This window comes from Embiotoca jacksoni, unplaced genomic scaffold (assembly GCF_022577435.1).
Source record: "Embiotoca jacksoni isolate LCO1_2020_lvr unplaced genomic scaffold, fEmbJac1.0.p SCAF_3, whole genome shotgun sequence".
NCBI classification, from domain to species: domain Eukaryota; kingdom Metazoa; phylum Chordata; class Actinopteri; family Embiotocidae; genus Embiotoca; species Embiotoca jacksoni.
Window position 1 is genome coordinate 16,124,270 of NW_027185381.1, and position 21,281 is coordinate 16,145,550.

Below are 21,281 nucleotides of genomic sequence, written 5' to 3' on the forward strand. Positions count from 1 at the left end.
TATGAAAAAAAGTCATACCATAGCATGTCGTCCAATATTTGAAAAAAAGTCATATATGCCATATAAAATATGAAAAAAAAGTTATACTATAAATGTGATACCTGCTGGAGTCCTCTGCCGGCTGCAGGTGATGTTGCTGTTAAACCAAACACCCACTGAGACGTGCTGATCTACAGCCACAGCAGTTATCTCAAGATCCAACTCGGTTCCCTCCCTGCCTCAAACAATTCCCCAGGTTTTTTTTTTAATTTGAATCATTTCCAGAAGAAGCATGCAAAGATAGTTTTTAAATCCACCATGTAGACAGAATGTCACAAATGTTTATTAGTCAATACAGAATCATACATGAAGCTGCAGAGAGACGTTTTCTTTACAGATGAGATTATAAAGTATTTGGATCAACACATCACCATAATGTTTTTTTGTAAATATTCAAAGTACACTGATGGAACCAGCTGGGTTTGTTTGGCTGAATGGATTTCTTTTGAGAAATCACAACAAGGGATACTTCATTTTTTTTTTTTTCTATTAGTGTCTTATAATAAGGAAGACATCAATGACCCTGAAGATCTTGACCTTTTCAGATAAGAACAACGCACCATTATGTTAAAAAACACAAACATGCAATATTAGTTTCACACAATGACTCATGAACTAATAACAAGTATATATAAAAGGAGCTACATACTCCTGTCTGTGTTTTCAATTTCCAGACGTTTTAAAAAAAACAAAAAAAAACATAGTAAAGAAACTTTAAGTTGGCCCCACAGTGGTGACACAGAACCAGCTATAACAAATAAATAAAGTGTGTGATGAGAACGTGAGTGTATAATATCTGTGTTTGCTCTTAAGGTTCAGACTTGCTGTCCCAGGGCTGTGATGAGGTCCTGCAGTGGCTCGGTGTCCTCCTGGTCCAGCAGCGAGTGCTCGCGGCAGAAGAGTGTGAGGTGAGTGAAGAGTGTGTTGAGGTGTGGTTGCAGGCCTAACGCGAGCGCCTCTCTGTAGTGAGACCAGTAAATGTGAGCCAGAGTCCTGAACAAGAGCAAAAACACCTTCTGGACCAGAAAGACGAAGCCTGTCGGAAATACTGAACCTATAAATGGAAGAGGCTTATAAATGAAACTGGAATTTGATGTGAAATAATGTAACATGTATGACATAAACGCTCTTTACCTGCTTTAGTGGGGAACACATCTTCATCCATCAGTAGTTCCTGGATGTATGACATGGCGTAATCAAAGTAAAGTGGAGCAGAGCACTTCAGCTTCCTGCCATGGTCATCAGTCCAAAAATAAACCCTGTCGACAGAAACACATGGAGTCATTAAGATACAACATCCTGGATGTTCAGCCTCATAAAGTAAACAACAGAATCGATGCTTCATGGTTGTCAGTATTATGACATGATTCTTCGGCCACATAATGGCAACTGAAATCCATTTTCTCATAAAGACCACGAGAAGTTGAAAGCTCTGCTTAAAGGATAGCTACAGTTTCACTCACTTCCGATGAATTTACCTGTTGAGTTCTATACAAGCGGCAACCAACCGTGACATCACTCATTGGTTTTTGAACTGCTGTCCTGAAGCCTCAAATTTGGATTTTGGCCGTTGCCGTTTTGCTATTTTGGAGTCAGAAGTGACCATATTTGGATTAGCTGGGGAGGAGGGAGTGCTGGATCTGACTCGATCTGATTAGAAACCTGAGGAAACTACGCCCCACCCCGACTACAGTGGAAACCTGAATGCACCATAAAATACAGCTTTTTGAGGCCTAATATCTAATTAAGTATCAGACTATTTTCAGATGGACTGCCAGAAAACTAATAAAAAGGAATGACTTTAGCCAATGACACCATTTTGACTTGTGGTAAAAATGTATTGACTTTGTATTTCATTAGAGAAGTTGAGTGGGAGTCTATGGAGCCGGAGGCTTTTTGGAGTCAACCTCTGGTGGCACTCAGTGGTATTGCACTTTAAGGCACTTTCACACTGGCCTCACTTCTCAGAGTCGGAAGCTGCGTCCACTTCGATATACAGTCTATGGTTCTATACAATGCTCCCGCCTTAGAGGAGAACGCAGTTTCAGGACCACAGTCCTAAGACCCTAGAATTTCGTAACAGCGCCACCTACAGAATTGGATGACTGTGAAAGTGCAATCAAGTGCATGTGGCTCTGAAAAAGCAGCGTCCTCTACTGCTGGAACAGGACACTCATTAGGTATCCACAGAGTCAGCCTCACGCATATAAACAAAGCAGCGTGTGCAGATGAATATGCTGGTGATTAGGTCAGCTGGTAAATTGCCATGGGTGGAGATCCCTATTCTATTTAGCAAAATGGTTATTCCGGGCAGCTGTTATGTATTTTAGGGCCAATTTGAAAACAAACATTTGAAATGATTCATGTAAAAAAGGATCTTGCACTTTTTTACTCCTACATACGCTGTTTGCACACTGTTTTGTCCTCATGTCACTGAATCTGTACAAAGGACATAGAGCGCAGGGCCACGGTGGCCACAATTATAGGAAATATGCTAGGTTGAAATAAACTGGAATTTTCCTTTAACTCTAATTTAATGGACTGTGTGAGATCAAATCAAGTCAAAAATGAACTTGAAACCAAATATGACTCATGTTTAGTTTTTATTCAAACAGGAGATATTTAAAACATGTTCTACTTGCGGACACATGGGGAGATGAACCCTGGCATTAAAATGTCTCAACCCTAACAAAATGCTGAAAACAAAAAAAAACAAGCAGGCCCGCCTTAGTTTATGACTCAAAAGTGCTATTTTTAGCGTGTAGCTCACTGCTCAGAGATTCTGCTCAGGATTTAGAAAACTGTGATATGCAGATAGCAGAAAAGGAGGAGAGTGTCAGTAAAACAGTCGTTTCCAATGGCAGGTTTAAACCCACATTCTACATCTGGTGAGGCTTTAAGATCTCTCACGGACCAGTAATAAAAAAAATAAAAATAATAATATTTGTTCAGCCCAAACCATCAAAAAGTGACATAAGGAGGATTCAACAGCAATGTGTCTTCTGAGAAATAATGTCCTGGTTACTAATCCACTCTGTCAACAGTTTACGTTGGCATCATTCTTTAATACTGTTCACCGCCTGGTCTATAGATGGACCTCGACAAATAAAACATTTAGTATTTGCAGGACTAGATCATTTGGCGTGACCTCCTTTGGGTGAGTTGATATGGCTGAAGAACATGCAGCGTAGTGCTCAGTAACTTACGTGTTGTCTGGTCCACAGGCAGTTGGGCAGGTGCTGGGAGTGCAGAACTCTGATAGCGCACTGGAGAACAGGTTTATATGCTTGAAAAATGCCACAGCTGGAAGAAATACATAAGATGAACATTGCATCTTGCACACAGTCTTATTTGTGATGTTGGGTAGGACGAGGAGCATGTTAATACTTACTGTTGCTGGCGAGCCACTCCGCCTTGTCGACGCCAGGCGGCAGCGCCGTGAGGACGAACATGTCTGCGTGCGTGATCCGCTGACACACAAACTGCTCCTGCAGATACGGACGCGCCTCCTGATTGTTGTTATTAATTCCCCTTGGGAAGAGAGCACAGAGTTAATGAAGCAGAGACAGAAGGAGAAAGTCTGGGAGACAGAAAATATCGCCGTGTAAAATAACCAATAGGTCAGTGGATTAATTACCCCTGCTGCAGCCAGTAGATAACACGTTTGACACTCTCTCTCTCTCTCTGTCTTGCCTTATATATACACACACACACACACACACACACACACACACACACACACACACACATATATGCAAACATCCACCACACACATATATGCAAACATCCACACACTGCTGTAACTGCAGACCTGAACATCGCATACAGCAGCAGTTAATGTAATGAAGGCAGTCCATTCAGAGCCAGAGTAATTACAGTTGATGAAGCTGACTGCTGCAGTGGTCAGTGATACAAAGCAGATAACTGACAGGACTGACGATGCGCGGTGTGTGTGCAGAGCCGAGAGCTGTAGGCTTTAGGAAAACCTCTCTTTCTCACATCAGCTTGTGTACTGACCGATAAGATACAGGTAGAGCTTAATAATCACTCACATAGCAACTTGTGACAACTATAGAGAGCGAGTGCAGGAAATGAAGGATGTTTACAAATACCAGTGTGTCCTGGAAAATCAAACTTAGCAGCCTGATTTGACTTTATTTAAAGCAGGCAGGCAAGTTTGTCTGCTGCAAACAAGAGGAGTGCTTTACTTTTGTTTGACAGACTCTTTTTTAGAAGAAAAGTGCTTTGGATTAAAGTGAATATTTTACAGTGTAGTGGATCAGGCAGCTGCCACCCTCAGTTTTTATATGTCTGCACACACAGCAGCAGCTGAGGGTTTACTCAGCGTGACCTTGCCTACTCTGATAAGGAAAACACTGTGCTCTCTATGGGGTTTCACTCCCCTTCTGGTGTACGTGTGTGTGTGTGTGTGTGTGTGTGTGTGTGTGTGTGTGTGTGTGTGTGTGTGTGTGTGTGTGTGTGTGTGTGAGAGGGCTGGAGCAGGGAGAATTTGTTTAAAGGTTTGAACAGGAGATCTTTGTCCAAAGTAAAGGTCAGAAATAGAAAGGGAAAGGGAGGACTAGAGACCGAATGTAAACATTAGCTGTACAGAAGTACAGTTAGTGCAAAGCCGTGACAAACTTTTCTTATGTCCACAGGAACTTCTGTTGTTAACATCCTGTTCTGTTCCAGCGCCATGATATTAACACAATTACCGCTTCTTGGCTGGTAATTGTCAGCACCCAAATACAATGAACCCACAGCTACTTGTGATGTTGTGTTTGTGTGTAAACACTCTCCTCTGTGACCCTGCTCTAGGCCATCTGGTCACCTTTCTCTCTGTCGTGACGGTGAAATAAACAGCCCTCTTCAGAGCAGGCAGCTGGCTGTAAAAGATTAATCCTCCTGCAGCAAATATTTACAGAACTCAAAGACATTTCCTCAGTGTCTTTCCTCGTATTGCTTTAAACTCCTTCTCAACATGTGTTCCCGCTGTTGGAGGAATCCGTCGTCACTGATGCCATCAGACAAATATGTAACGCACACACACATGCGCACGCACGCACGCACATACACACACACACACACACACACACACACTCTCTCTCTCTTATCTAGAGAACATTCCTCAGTAAACCATGTGCAGCAGCCCACTAGTCATATTTCATCAATAGATTTATGCCCTTAAGGGGTGGCTACATAAAGATGGAGAAGCAAATTCAAAACACCAGTTCCAGAAAGGAAAGGAAAAAAAAAAAAAAAAAAAAAAAAAAAAAAACCACAAGAAAGAAGAAATTTAACTTACAGTTTTTCATTGCCGATACCAGAAGGCTGAAGAGTCTTCCCGTCTGCCTCCGTAGCCGAGGGGTAACTATGGCAACCCCCCATGGCGTAAAGCTAAGAGCAGAGCTGTTGGTTGTGCCAGCCCCACTTTTCCATCCCAAACACACCAAATCCACACACTTCTACACACTATAGGAAACATATGACAACCGCTGCTCCTGCACAAGCATCTATCAGCTCGCAGACGGATCCATACAGCTGACAAACACACAAAAATCCCTCCCCACAAAGTTTTCCAAAAAGTAGTCCAGGAGTTGGTCTCCTTCGCGCACAGTGGACCTCTCCTGCAGTCTCCCTCTCCTTTTTGCTCCAGTGATCCAGTGTCAGTGTGTTTATGTCTCCTTTGTCTGGAGTCCCACACCCCACAGGCTCCTCCTCTCTCTGCTCCAGGCAGACAGGCAGGTTTCTCCACAACCCATTTAAAGTACAAAATACAACTCCGCCTTCTTCCCATTTCCACCCACTGCATACACACACATTGTCTTTCCACACAGAGAGAGCGAGAGAGCGAGCGAGAGAGAGAGAGAGAGAGCGAGGGCAGGCAGATGCAGGTGACAAACTAAAAGGTGGTTTTCCAGTGTGGACATGGAAAAAGATGTAAATAAGGAGGTAGAAAGAAGAGTAAAAACAAGGCAGCAGCAGGTGTGTTCAGTGTCTGTGCTCCAACGATAGAGGAATGCAATGACACACGTCGAAGCCAAGGAATGAAACCACACACCCACAGGTGAGGGGGCAGCAATATATAGATAGGATTACAAGATGAAAATTGCTAAGAATACAGAAGAAGGGTCCTCAGGTCCTCCCCCACTGTTACATGAATTAAGTTCACCTCTGCCTGCAGCACAGTGATATTTATGCGACAGCCAGGTTTATGTTTGCAGTGGGGGGAAGATAGTGTGAAGGTGTAGCATTGATTGCGGGTGTAGGAGATACACAGTATGGACCAGGAAGCAGCATAATCCACTTGCTCACCTGCCCTGAAGGTAAACATGCTCCAAAGACCAGGTCCTGTTCGCGCTGTGTGTTTGTGCAGTTATGTGTGTTTTACTGCAGACTGTAAGTGCGAGACAAACAGAGGCTCATGCTTCTTCTTTGACATATTTATTAGGTTCATATCTGAATGTACAAGCTAAATTGACAACAGGTAACGGACACATTACTCTCTAAATGAAAAGAAAAAAAAAACACACCAGCATCAGTCCGCTTTACAAAAAAAAACAAAAAAAAAGGCATCTAACAACACAGCTGTGTTTCCCACCACTTCTCCAACATCCACACACTCGTACCCAAATTTAATCATATCAGAAAATCTTTCAACTTTGAAATGGCCTCAGTTGTAAGTAGCAAGTTAAGTAACAACTTCACACCCATCGTTTCTCTTACAGTTTTGAGCACACACTGTACAATACAGCACATACCCAAGGAGGTGAATTGAGGTTAATGTGCAAACTTAATGGCACTTAAAAGATGACTGTATCGTACCTCATGCCATTATGCATAACATCACAACATACCCGTAGCTATACTGCACACGACACATTCTGAATGAAATATTGGGACCCTGCCCTAACAAAAAAAAAAAAAAAACACAGCCCTTTCTCTTTTAACCTTGACATAAAGCAACGCTAACTCTGTGCAGCTCCACTTCAAACAGCTCAATGTGCCTAACAGATAAAAGCAAAAAACAGAAGAAAAGCCGTGATATAAGATGAATCCTCAAAGTCTTGTCTTTGACTTGTGCCATCTTCTCAGACTGCTGAAAACTCCATCACGCAATAAAACAAAAAAAGAGGAAACACGAGGGAGGGATCAAACACGGACGACTTTAGAGAAATCTAGACCTGTAAGACCGCTGCAAGAAAGGAGGCTACTTCACAGATATGGAGCCCAGCTGTACACTGGTGGGAAGACACACTTTGGCAGAAAGCATCGAAGAAAAAGTACCCTAGAGTATCTACATGATTCATTCATTCAAGTCAGACATTCCCGCCTCTTTGAGAAGGGAAAACTATGGTGGCACTTAGCACCACCAGATACAAACCAAAAGTGCTTCTTGAAAAAGTGCTTTTAAAATAAATACAACAATCTATGTAAATAGTTTCATAGGCATACACGCAATTAAAGTCAACTCCTGCCCTGAGAAAGAGAGAGACGAGGAGAAAGATAAAGTAAAGCATGACTGCCTGGCACACGCTAATTTAAAGGATAATTCTCATCTTATTACAACTCGGGTCATGTTTTCGTAGTTTCTTTGCCATAATTTGTCACTGGTCATGATTAGACAGGAACTACACTATGGAGCTCTTTTCCTATGAGTGGGTCCATGTTTTCTTTATTTCTTGCACATGCACACATTGAAGCAGAGGTGCAAGCACGCAACAACACACGATCCTGCCAATGGTTGCACACTTCACACTGATTAACAGGGAGACCAAGACTGCCAACAAGTAAATATGAATGTAAGCAATGCTGGATTTTAAAAAATCTGAACAAGCTGCTTTGCAAATGTTTTATGAGGAAGGAAGTGCACTCGGCACATTGCTCGGGTGATGTAACATACGCACATTGTTTTGTTGAGTAATCCTCAATGTAAACATAATTTTTTTGTTTGTTTACAAGAAATTCCACTGGGCACCTCTAATCTGTCAAGTATTTATTTATTTTTTTTGGATTATCCGAGTCATTGTTTGATTTAAAAGGTGTCCAGAAAGAGTACAAAAAAAATTCTCAAAAAAATGTTAAAGCTCAGGGTGATGTCATGAAATAATTTAGGTCTGACCAACAGCCCAAAACCCAAATATATTTGGTCAGCAGCAGATATGATAACAAAATCAAAGTTGAAACAGTATATCATCCTACCAAGGGCAGTTTAAGTACTATTTTAAAAAGGTGCCATATTGTATACGTTCTGATTTTTATTTCCTTTTTAATTATAAAGCAGATCTAGGTTCTACATGAATAATTTTTAATTGTCAAAACACTCAGTCCACATAGAAATGCACACAGCCTGCCTGTATTCAACAACTGAACCGTCTAGACTTCTGAAAATTTTAGATCGTTTTTGGTACTTATGACCACTGCATTATCTCCTCATGATTATCAAGACAACAAAGAAAACATCAGAACATATTTAAAATATAGGACCTTTAAAGTCACCTCTATTTTCTCGTTCAATTAACTCGACTAATTAAGCCAATAATTAGTTTCAAACTGATGAATGAAAGTAAGACCCCAAGTTGTAATAAACAATTAATATCCTTTATTCCACTACGGAAGACATACTGCAGACAACCGACTCACACCCACACTCACAACATGCACACTCCCAAACCTCCATGTAGGAAGCATCTAGCAAAGGAACAGGAACTGATGCTGGCCTATTAACCAAAACACAGACATCATTATTGCCTCATTTCAACAGTACAACACACATACAATACACACGTTGCAACCTGCAAAACAACTGCCTTCCCATACATTGGATTTATTCCAAAAATAGATATAATGTTTATATATACTGTTTACATTTATGTTACGATTACATATTACCAAGAATAGCCACAACCTAATACAGGTTCAAATTTCACAATATTACATTTAAACAGCTCTGGGGGTTGTATGAAGTGGTATGTGCACATCACCGTGTCTTTTTTTGTTGTTTTGTTTTCGCATGTGTTTGTAGATATGGTTGTGTATACATGTGTGTATGACACTGTGTGCGCTTTCTTTGCATCTGCATACCTCTCCTTTGACCTGAGAATACACTCTGTACCCCCTCTCACACACACACACACACACACACACACACACACACACACACACACACACACACACACACACAGACACACACACACACACACACACATCTCTCTAAACTACATGAATCTGTCAGAGGAGGAAGTACTTCCAAATCTGAAGCTCCAAATGATCAAAGAGAGCATTTTCATCCCATGCGATCAAAGCAAATGAAAACGTATTTGATTGAGAAATGATTGAGATGGTTGGAAAAATAAGCCAAATAATGATCACTCACACATTTGCACTAATAAAACATCTGCCCGGCATGTACACCGATATGCTGAAGACAAAATGGTGGTTAGCTAGCAAGCGTCTTGGCTTTTGTAATCTTGGCTAATTATATGAATACAGTTTTCTTTACTAAAGTGTAAACAGTCAAATGCTCTGCAAGAAAAACTCCCTGGGCTGTGGTTTTAAGCCGAATCCAGACAGGCTCAAATAATCAGAAATTCTGATGCTGAATTTAAAAAAAAAAAAAAAAAAAAAAAAAAAGGTCAAATTTTCAGTCTTGTTTTGTTCAGATTAAAGTGCCATAGTTGGCACACAAACTTTCCATGTCACCTGTGCTCATCACAACAGATAAGGGTGTTGGATTTTCCAAGTTCAGTGGAAAAAAAAAAAGAGCCACGCGAAAAGTTCAAATTTAACACAATTTGGCTTTGAGGCGTCTGGTACAATGAAATGTTCTTTAAAAAGTACATTTCTCTTTGAAGCTGTTGAGTTGTAATTATATCACGAAGGTGCAGTAAAGACATCAAGGGATTTCTGGTATCCAACATAAACGCTGTTTGATCTGAGGATCTTCAATTCACTTACATGTCTTCAAACAAAAAAGGGCGTTGGAGGGTTGCTAACAGGAAGCAAAGGTGGCATGGCTGTGTGTTGAATGAGCAGGTATGAAGCGTGTGGCTGTACCTCGTCGTTAGGCCGGTCCGTTAGCGGAGGACTGTGTCTCTCTGCAAGATGAAAATAAAAAGGGACACATATTTTGGTTTTATCCGCTCCGAGATAGAGGCAAATTGAATTTTTGGTTTACAGCATCCAAAGCATTACAAAAATCACATCTGAGGAAATCTACAGCAACATTGTATTATGAATAAATAATGAATGAATGGTGCCTTTACCTAAATTTTATTGATTTGTTATCAGAATTTCAGTACAATCATTTTTATTTTTAAAATAGTTTTTCTACAATGTGAAAGGTTGCTGCATCCTCACATTGCAACAATTAATTCGGCGAGTAAAATTGTATCACCGTCATCAAGACAACCCAAACTGTCCCAGTAAGATGCAGATTGTAAACCACTGCAATAATCCTTTAAGTCACACACACAAATGTGAAGCATTTGGCCAAGACTGCTCTCCAAACTTTGATGCACTTAAGTGTTCATAATCACAGATACTTTTTGATTTGATCAAGCAGGTAATAACATTAACAATGGCTCCATTTAGATCTGCCAGAAGGCCGTAACAGCAAACGTCCATGGACAGAGCAGGGTCCTCGCACACCTGAATGAAATGCAGCCATCTCTAAAATTACACTAGATTACATTAGACTTTTGTTTGCAAGGTCATTGATGTCTACAGGTTTATAGTCCTTTGGTCCAAGGACCAAGTGCTTTAAAAAGGAAGGAATCACTGGTCTTATGTTTGGTGATGTCAGCTGTAAACAAAACACACACACACAAACAAAAACACTTACTGTGTGACTGCAGCCGTTGGGTTAGTTGGACCTGCAGTAATTGGGCTGGAACAGTTTCCATGTTTCTGTCCTTTTTCACTTTCTTTCTCATTGCCTTCCCGTTTGTCTTTGGAGAGTCCCTCTGCAGGCACCTTATCCCCTTCGCTGAAGAAAAAAAAAGAAAATAATTCAGGCATAACAATCTTGAAAAATAGCAAAGATGCCAGATTCAGCTGCTGGCAAAGTTTCCCCACGGTTATCTGGTCTGGGGTCTGTCCACACTGGTCATTACCATATCCAGCGCTTACAGCAAACTGGGCATCCGGTTCTTTTTCCGCCAGAACGAAGACGGCTACGACTGTCCAAAATCACAGTGAACTGGGCTAAAGTTTGGATCTATTTACCTGTAGCATGCTGGTTGGTGCACTGTTAGTAACTTGTTAATGTATTGGTTTGTTAGAATGTGGATATGTTGGATTGGTAGCGACCTTTGTCCAAAGCATGCTATCTGACAGACTGTTAGTGGTGAGGGTGCTCTGATGAAAACAAATCATGTCCTCATATCTGGAGTTAGACGGAGAATTTTCTCTCAGGCAACCACAGTCAGTCGTCATACATTGCTCTCATCTTTTCTATTCAACCACCCTTTAATATTTTAAATGCTGAGTGACTTGATTTGTAAAGTCTGGGAATTAAAAGGTTATATTGAGAGTGTGGGGTAAACCTAACAAATGTGTAGAAGCCCTGTAGGTCCTCTACAAGTCACCATTTGTGTGTTAGTGCATTTTCTATGGATTCGATTTTTGCATAAATTATGGCACATGGGATTGTTATTCCACATCCTGCTAAATGCAACAAGCAAACAAAAACGTGTGACCCATTTTAAATCCTGCATACAATTTCAGGAAAGCATTCCACACTTCAGAGCACAGAACCTCAAGCACAACATACCGTCTGACTGCAGGTCTGAATACTCTGGAGTCAGGGGGAGGTGAGGAAGAAGGGAACAGACAGGAGGAGGAGGATATCAGAAGGGAAAGGAGGGCTCTGTAAAAGCACATGACAATAGAAGAGGGGGACACACTGAACAAGATGGAGCAGCAGCTCCTTGTTTATTTACCTGGTGAAGACTGCTCTCTCATTTTTGGCGTCCATGGTGAGCCGGATGGTCTCCTTGCCAGCACCTGTGGTGATGGTCTCCGTGGTGACCGTCTCACTGGATGTTGACTCTGTCTTGCCTTCTTCCTCATCACTACCTGAGCTGCTAGAGGAGGAGCTGTCTGATGCTACCAGTGGAGCTTTTCTTGCCACACACACACTCCAGACACACGCTGTGGAGATCAAGGTGGATGAAATGGTGTCACTGACGCATGATCACTGCACTAGAACAGTCAACTCATTCCAGAGGGAAACAACATAATTTAACTTAAAAATAAACATGTCACTCAGTATATTAAAACCCAAGATGCACCCTTTCCAGCCATGTTCTTGCCTGAAAATTCAAATGTACATGATTCACATGTGGACATTGACAGATGGAGTTGAACAGCTATTGCACACCAATGGTAGAAACTAGGGACTTTTTCAGACTTGTTTTCATTTTGACCATTTCCTTAATTTTTTTCCCTTAATGTTGTCAATTTGAATACTGTATTAATTAATACGTATTTTTTTTCTATCATTAGTCTAACAGGAATTCTGCAGCAACTTACGGTTCTGGTTTGGTTTGGTGTTGTCGGATCCACTGAGCTCCGAGTCCACAGGAGAGCTGCATCTGGGGCCTGTTTCTGAGCTGGTGGACATAAAGTAAGTTACACAGATAAGAAACCCTGAAGAAAAAAATATGTTACAGCTAATGAACTAAACATATGCAGCCATTGAAAGTTAAGGGTGAATTTGTCAAGTTTCCCACAGGTTGAGAATTCACTTGTGGTGGAAGGTGGTGCGTCGTGTGACTGTTGTTAATGCATTTAAAACGGGGAGAATGTAACCCAGGTTATTTTTCGTACATACTATTTACAGATGTTCCCTATGTGCCTTACATGCACGCTATCCGTAGATGCTGCTATATACAGATGTCCTGTAAACGCCTCACATGCTGACCATCAGTAGATGCTGGCTAGGTGGCAGCAGAAACAGAAGCCTTGAGTCCCCACTCTTACAGCAGTGCATGCAACTTGTGTGTGGCCACAATAGTTTGAAAAGAGTGAAATAAGGCATTCTGATCTAAGGCTTAACACTCACCAACAGAAGGGCTGGAAGTCAGTGAACTTGGCCCATCCCTTCTCCTCGGCCTCGTTTGCAGCTGGCTGAGACGCTGTAGTGTCCCAGGCTGCAAAGCCCACTCCTGCTGCAGGAGCCTTTGAGTTCACCTCTCCAAAGTCTGCTACCCAGCCAGTGGCTGAGAACAAAAAGCACCACACACAATCTACATGAGACACTTGCTGAAAAACCTGCTTTAGTCCTAATACATACTGAGCAAATCAAATATGCATTACTATACAACATAACATATCTTACTCTTAGTTGCCTCAGACTGGTGCTGACTTGTAAAAGGATCCAGGTCATCTTTTGGGTCCTCTTCCTCCTCAGAGTCGGAGTCTGCTGCTCTGTCAGAGGCCTCAGGGCCAGAAGCTGCTGGGCTCTCACAGGTCTTACTGGCTGCTTGGTTTTGGGAGGACCGTGACCCACCAAACCTTGAAACACACAAAATATGTGTGATTGAAGAAGTACGATTAATTCACGAATTTTAAGCTTACTTACATAAATCATTCCAAAATATAATGTGGAGAAGACATGTATTTTGTGGTGTGTGTGTCTACCTGTTCCGGGACTTGGTTTGTGTTGCATAGTTGATCTCTTTTTCCTCCCAGATGTCCTCTTCATCATCATCAAAGGGCTGAATCCTCTCCTTGGAACAGGCCTCAAACACAGCTGTGTTTGCCTGCAAAAAACAGTTGGGTGATTCAAATATGGTTTCATCAGATCTCCTAATCCCAAAGCCAATCATATGTCAGGTTGCTTTGATTTTGTTTTTGCTCCCTTGTGGCAAAAAAATACGCATGCATCTTGAGGAATTAACACAATATATTTAGAGTCCACAGAAAGAAATACAGAAATAGAACTTCAGAGCAGAAGTGTGGAAAAACTTCTAAATAAACTCACACTGTCCTGGCCTGCATCGATATTGATATTGATCTCTGCAATCCGGTCAAATGTTGCCCTGAAATGAGAGCAGGTTTTACTCATTCAGCACCCAATGAAAACAATACACTAGCACATAGAAAAGAATGTCAAGTAATTTACCCAATGCTGTCGTCATGATCTGTAAACTCCTCATCATTGAAGCCGAACTGATCCACAAAGTTAGCTGTCATCTGCTGGATCTGGTAGTCTGAAAAGGCCTACAACACATCATAACTTGAATAATTAGAATATCATCGTTCATTGCAGACGTCCTGAATGTTTTGAATGTGTGCTTTTGTATGTATACCTGCTGTATTGTCAGTTCCTTGGGGAAGGGGCTCTCCATATCGTCCTCTGAGGAAGGACGAGGGTTTCCAGTGCCAACCTGAACACGGAAAACATCAATACACATGTAATGTTTAAAGTTGTTTGTATAATTAAAAACAGCCACAAGATACAGACGAGCACATGTGAGGCTTTACCAGGTCTATGGTGTTCTTCCTGTTGGTCTCTGACAGAGTCTGGTCCACAAAGGTTTCCCAGCGCCCTCTGTAGTCCTCTGGCAGCTCTACATCCAAAAACACACCAGAACAACAGGCATTACGAGAGAGATACTCCTGTTCTGCTTGCGCTATCGCTTTTTTGCACGTAGGAATGGGTGCACGTGTCCACACACACACCTGTGATGAGGCTACTAATCTGGGTGTGAACCGGGCCTTTCTCCAGGTTGTGGACAACTGTGTTGGCAATCCTGGTCAGATGTCCCATGTACCCTCTTCTCATACCACCCTCTGACCTGAACAAAGAAGTACCACACTTAGGGAAAAGAAAAAAAACACGGATTTCTTCCCGTTACAAAAAACAACATCATGTCAAGGTCTACAACTTCCTTACTGCATTTTATCATTCTCTTCCCAAGCCTCCAGAATCCTCTGGACAAGGTGGCAGTGCTGAAACAACTGGTACATAAGAGACGAAGATAGAGTCATTCAGTTGTTTTCATTCACAAAGAGGTGCCAAATTGGCCATTTCTTAAGCCGTTTGCTTCAAACACAAGAATAGACACCTACATGAGTCACCATTAAGTTATGTGCAGAGTTTTCAGAGGTGACTGAAGGTTCAGAAGTCGCGGTGTCAGTCAAATCCTGCTCTTGCGATGGATCCTGATTAGGCTTAAATTTTTCATGGGAACCCAAGCCAGGCTGAAGTCTCATTTCATGGGCACAGGGCCGAAGGATGGCAGCAACACAAAGCTCCACTTGGAGGTGCAGAAAGTTGTTCCATGTGTACTTGAAGAACAAGTCCTGAAAAGGACACGCATTTTTGAAAAGGGGGCATTGCACACCCGTCACTTTCTCAAAACTGTACTCTAAAGTTGTGAGAAATACAGTGTGTCTGCTCATCTCACCAGAAGGAGGTACATTGTGTTGAGTCTGCAGAGTTCCTGTGCTACGACTGCATGGCTAGCAGAGCTGGTATAAAGCAGAGAGGCCACAAGTCTGGCTACGTGCAGACGCGTGTTCCCCAGTGGCTCCTTCAGCACACCCAGAGTAGTCAGCATAGGATCTCGCTAAAAATGCACAGATAAAAAGGCACAGCATGATGCATATACACCATACATGTGGCACAGCAAAGGTATCTAAAAGGCAGAAAATCAAAAATAACTATTGAAGGAAGGGGTTGGCACGCAGCAAAAATGAGACCATGCTTTACATTTATGGCATGTAATGGCAAAATTCTGTGATTTTTCTATTGAAACTTGTATTGTATCCATTTGTCATGTTTAGTATGTTATCTCACAGTTAATATTCAGGACCTGCAGATGATTATGTCTTTGTTTATGTACCTTGGGTGGCTCCAGAAGTAGTTGGTGGAAGTGTATCAGGTGTGGCTGGATGGCCAACAAAATGCTGCTGTTAACAGTGTAACTTCTCTCAAATCCCTGAGCATCCATTACACCATCCACCCTGCCAGAAACAAAGATAGAAAGCACATTTCTAAAAAAGAAAATGGATGAATTGAGCTTTTAATAAATAGACTAAAAAGAGAGATGAAACAACCTCCACCTGAAAACAAGTTTAGAAAAATAAAAGAGGCCATACGTCAAAGGAAAAATGCCATTAGTGGTCTTTTGGTGAAAACTGATAAGTATACAGAGTTTAAAATGGATTCGAAGTCTCTCACTCACACAGGCCTCCTAATTTCCAGTAAGGTGAGAAGAACTTGAATCCCATTGGCGATACAGCTCTCGGTCCTCTCTCCTGAGAACATATTCTGCAACAACTGCTCCACACACTCCTGCCTGCAGAAACACAGGAGTATGTCATCGTCTTCACGCACTGTTCAAAGAATGTGAACATGTGTGTATGTGCATCTCTCCGACTTACGATTCCAGCACCGTCAGCAAAGGGTCGGGCTGTGAAATCTCTTGGAGCTGATTGGCCTGGTCTCTGCTCAGACGGATGATGTCACACAAAGTCTGAGAAGCATTGGACTGCCTCTGTGAGGGAAAAAATAAAACATGAGCACACATGGACTTTCAGTTGTGTAAACGACTTGTAAGTGATAGTGATTGTATGTCTTAATAACAAATACAAAAATGATGGAATTCTCTCCAACCTCTTCATCTCTCTCAGGGTGAATGAGCTCTATGAGTCTCTGGGCAAGTTTCTGCTCATTCAGCCACTGGTGAGAGAAATATAAAATTATAACTGCACAGAAAATCAGCACACAAAAAAAAAATCAGATTTGTGTAAAATATAAATGTAGGTTCATTTGTCTCATACAGTAAGAGTCTCGAGTCGAAGGGGGGGTGGCTCCACACAGCTGATAAGGCGCAGGAGCACATCCATCATGGCTGACGTATCAATATGCTTTAGGACCAGGGAAAGGAATCCCTCCTTCCGATGTAGGAAACTGATCACCTAAACAAAACATGGAGTAAAAATAATACCATTATATAAAAATGGACAAGGACGTGTCACCTTGATGACAACATTTGTTGCTGGGATTATTTCTTTGATTGAAAAAACTATCTTTCAGAATAAGTGGGATGTTATTTCTGGAAAGACACATTGTCGTTAAGCTTTTACGTTTGTCACTCCAATATTTCTGGGTGGCAGAACAAAGTACAAAAGACAGATATTTCAAAACATGTGCACATGCAAGAACAAATGAATCAGGGCCCTCTTATAATTCATCTCTACCAGTTTCTATGTGACAGCACAAAATGTTTTTGTTACAACCTCCTCAGAGAGTTATTTAGCTTTGAGGTTGAGACTTTTATACCTGGCATCAACGGTAAGTGTCAATCAATACATTGCCAGCAGCTGTATCAAGAGGCTGCCTCTAGGTGTCCTTTGCGGAGCCTAGCTGAAAGTCTCAAAGGGCCATCTGAGAAATGCATTAACTAACCACAAGTCTGAACACAAACATGTTGCTCTAGACCTTTTAGACAAGCGGGTCTTATTTACCTAGAAATCCTCAGGCTCTGCCCCTAACGGGGTAAAGCCTACACCTTATGCATGCCTTTTTGTGTTGGTAAAGCTGCAAAAAGGCATTTCAACAGAAACAAAATTTTACAGCCATCTCGGGTGAGAGTGAGTCTCTTTGTGAGCATGTTCCATTATCTCACCATGAGCACCTTCAAACTTTGTGAATTTAAATCACAACAACACAAAAATGTGGCTGTCATCTTTTCTGAGTGTGCCCTTTGATTAACAGTGTGTGTGTGTGTGTGTGTGTGTGTGTGTGTGCGCGTGCGTGCGTGTTACCTGCTCAGTCTTCCGTGTGATGAGGTTCCCAATTGTCTTGCTAAAGAAAGATGCCAGGAGGGGGTTAAGCGGGGAGGGCTGCTCCAGGAAGGAGTACAGAGTTTCCAGCAGAGGCTCCTCATTACCCAGCTTATCATTGATCACTCCCACATCACATGTCAGCAGCTCACATGCTATATTTGGATACCTGTAGTGAATGAGGAGAACACAAGTAGCAGTAAAATTAAGCCGAACCAAAAATATGACCTCATGTTTCACCTTAGAGCACTTGCTGTGTTAAGATTAAACTGGAGAAAAAAAAAAGTTTTCTGTAACAGGAGTGCTGATTTTCACAGGTAGTTTTTCCATTAAAAAAATGCATCATGTTTTGATTTGTTGGATCAGGAACATTTAACAAAAAAGAAAACCCTGAGCTCACATAAGCTCTTAGCTCTACTTTAAAGTGTTAGATAAGAGATGTAATGTAGTGCACATTTTTCCAGGATACAGTGTACTACATCAGCATATTCTACACAACAGCACCTACTTGAAGCGTTTTGTCTCCTCTCCACCAGCAGGAGGCTCTGTAGTAATCATGTGAACCAGCTCCTGCATGCACTGGTCCTGGCACAAGAACAGGAGAAGTCTACAAACCCCATGAGGAGTAAAAAAAGAAAAAGAAACACCAATTAGGAAAAGCATGACACACACACACACACACACACACACACACACAAAATGACTGAACACTGAAATGTAATGATAAATTTAATCTGCTGCAGCAGATATGCCAGTAAACAGACAGACCTCCTGTTCTGGGCCTTGCACTCCTGCAGCACATCTTCCTCATCCATGAGCTCACTGAGCATGACATCCTCCTTGTCCAGTAAAGCCTCCAGATGAGAAGATGTGTGCAAGTCAAACTTCCAAAACATGGCTGACGTCACCGGAACATACACTTAGCTGTGGACCAAAAAACAACGTGGCATGGAGATCAGTATCACGACTGTGTCGCACGGATGTACAAGTTAGTGAATGACATCATTTTAATAATACGCATAATTTTTTAGATGCAATATGCTGCCTGTATGAGTGAACTTACGTTTGGACAAGGAGAAGTATCCTCAGGCGGATCTTGCTAAACAACCATTTGCCTCTATATCAGTGAGCATCCGCAATTTAAACGCAGCGAAGACACGAACACTTTACTCATACTAACAGCAGACACACAAACCCGGGAGCGAGTGCCTTCAACCTGGTGAGATAATGAGAGACAACAAAATGTTACAGAATAATTTCCAAGAAGATCTACTTCAGAGACAGAAGAAGAGTTCATTTCAGGGCAAGTGCAGAGACTTGCCTCCTCTCTGGAAAGCCCAGGAAGCGATGCATCTGTAATTTAGTTAGTGGTGAACATCATTACCCAGCTAGCTTTGGGAAGGACATCACGCATAAAATCGCAATGATATTGAAGGGGGGGGGGGAATCTTACGCATGAATGACAATGACAGAAATACTTTGAGTTTGGAGACTACTGCTGAGCAGACATCCGTGTCACTACGAAGTGCAAACTTGAGACTACAAGGTGTGGTGGTTGTTGACAGATGAGATCTTCACTTCACATCACTCCTGAACTAAATCACACCACAGATACAGTGAAGTATTCATCTTAATAAATGGGCCCGTTATCCAGTAGATGAATGCTGGTTCCCGTGGCTCACTCAAGCAAGACAAGTGGCATCATTTTACAATGTAAAATAACGCTTGAAAACGCACTTATTCATTTCTAATCCTCATTTACATTGATGGCACAGTATTAACCATATGTGCTGCCCCTCGTGTACACATCCTGTGAACAAACACGTCGAGCCTATGCAGGTGTTTTTGGGGGGATTTAACTTTAAAGAAATACGTGTATTTAAAAATTGTATACATCAGCACAACCGTGGCCAGCTTTCAGACAGGCCTGTCGGGCGTCCTCTGATCAGCTGGAGACGGCTACTGTTAGCTTTGAACGGATCTAGGTTACAACAGGATGACCGTCATATCCATGTACATTCATGTTAGCGATCTTATCCATACAGTTAACTTCACCTTAACTTCTCTCCTTTTTTTTTTTTCCCCCGGTGCGTCTTCAGCGATTAAAGACGAGCGCCTTTTATATTTCCCTTTTACGCACAACGTAAACCAGCCCGCTAGCAAATGCTAACGACACCAAACAATTTTAATCCGCTCCCGGAGACTAACGAGGTTGAGATGAAAAGCTGGAACAGGTTAGGTAATAATCTGCGGAGCTGGTAAGGTGGTGGTGGCGGTGGGACGACGGCGTCCTCCCGTCAGCGTTAAATCACCGTCCTCCGACCGCTTAATAACGAGGCGGCTCTCTCCTCTCACAGGCTTTACGTTAGATTACACGTTTTCTTCCCGAAACACGAGCTCCTGTTACCTTTGATCCATCATTTTTTTAACCGTCGTCATCCACGAGCTGAACCGGGGGTGTGGAGAGGGAGAGATGGGGGAGAGATGTGGAGGGGGGGAGAGGAGAGGAGGGGGGCTGTCAGGTCACCCAGAGGCCCATAGCTGCCGTTTCATGACTGCGTTGTTGGCTTTCACGGTGCTACCCTCTCCCCGGCTGCAATGTCATTTGCGCCGCCGCTGCACGGCGGCTTGGCCTGCCGGAGAGGTGCTGTGTTGGACACGGAGCGAGTTGTTGTTGTTGTTGTTGTTGTTGTTATTCGGCGGTCAGGGCACAACTCAAATAATCTGTCAGATTTGGAAATCAAAATGGCGACTACCTAAAAAAAACCGTAATCAAAAGTTCAGCTGCTGTCCATCAGCTGTGTAAACATGAGTCCATGTTTATGTAGTCACCCTGAAACGCTGCTGCCGGATGCTGCAGTAACACTTAACACCCCCATGCTCTGCTAAATTAAGAAAGTTTCACATTACTGTATTGTAAAGAATGCAAAAGGACACGTAAAACCGGTGGTGAAATGTAACTTTGTACATTACTCATGTACAAGTATCTGCATTTTTTTTTTTACAAACTGACAGTTACTTTCTAAGATTAAAAATTTTTTTAAAAAAATTATACCCTTTATCTCCAATTAAAACCACATATGTCAAAATGTTTTGATTTTGAATTATAATTTTTGTTAAACTGAAGGATTCGATGTTCTTTTATGAGCTGAGAAAAATATCCTATTTCTTAAACTAAATAAACTATTTTAAAATGCACTTGGACCAATTGGAAAATGCATTGTTTCTGAGCTTGTTGACTATTTAGAGATATGTGGTTCTTACAGAACAGAAACAACACAAACATGCCAAACTTCTGGAATATGATGCATTACTGCATTTAAACTAACCAACAGAATATACAGTAGGCTATTTATGCACAACATAGAATAAGCACAATCAAATCCAAATAACTACAGCAGTAAAATCCACATTAATACAGCAGTAATAAGAATCTGAAATAA

At 41.9% G+C, this 21,281-nt stretch overlaps 2 protein-coding genes across 5 annotated transcripts; both read right to left on the reverse strand.

Annotated features, from left to right (window-relative positions):
* Window positions 1–298: 298 nt before the first annotated feature.
* On the reverse strand, window positions 299–6,366 carry LOC138205715 (MOB kinase activator 2). Its single transcript, XM_069161891.1, has 5 exons — window positions 5,345–6,366; window positions 3,431–3,570; window positions 3,246–3,342; window positions 1,174–1,298; window positions 299–1,093 (listed from the first exon to the last, which is right to left on the reverse strand). The coding sequence occupies exons 1-5, from the start codon at window positions 5,425–5,427 to the stop codon at window positions 855–857; spliced, it is 684 nt and encodes a 227-aa protein (XP_069017992.1). The 5' UTR covers window positions 5,428–6,366; the 3' UTR covers window positions 299–854.
* Window positions 6,367–6,467: 101 nt separating this feature from the next.
* Window positions 6,468–20,643, reverse strand: ppp6r2b (protein phosphatase 6, regulatory subunit 2b). Of its 4 annotated transcripts, none has more exons than XM_069161887.1 (26): window positions 20,246–20,643; window positions 18,902–19,054; window positions 18,607–18,762; window positions 18,347–18,445; window positions 17,821–18,007; window positions 16,834–16,971; window positions 16,667–16,732; window positions 16,435–16,547; window positions 16,236–16,349; window positions 15,894–16,014; window positions 15,456–15,617; window positions 15,118–15,351; window positions 14,942–15,006; window positions 14,728–14,843; window positions 14,530–14,615; window positions 14,355–14,432; window positions 14,168–14,265; window positions 14,027–14,084; window positions 13,684–13,805; window positions 13,382–13,557; window positions 13,106–13,262; window positions 12,574–12,653; window positions 11,982–12,192; window positions 11,813–11,836; window positions 10,883–11,026; window positions 6,468–10,136 (listed from the first exon to the last, which is right to left on the reverse strand). In XM_069161887.1, the coding sequence occupies exons 3-26, from the start codon at window positions 18,732–18,734 to the stop codon at window positions 10,103–10,105; spliced, it is 2,811 nt and encodes a 936-aa protein (XP_069017988.1). In that variant the 5' UTR covers window positions 18,735–18,762; window positions 18,902–19,054; window positions 20,246–20,643; the 3' UTR covers window positions 6,468–10,102. The 4 variants fall into 4 exon arrangements, with proteins under 4 accessions (XP_069017988.1, XP_069017989.1, XP_069017990.1 ...); XM_069161888.1 differs by lacking the exon at window positions 20,246–20,643 and adding an exon at window positions 19,894–20,232; XM_069161889.1 differs by lacking the exon at window positions 20,246–20,643 and adding an exon at window positions 19,160–19,877.
* Between the last annotated feature and the right edge of the window lie 638 nt (window positions 20,644–21,281).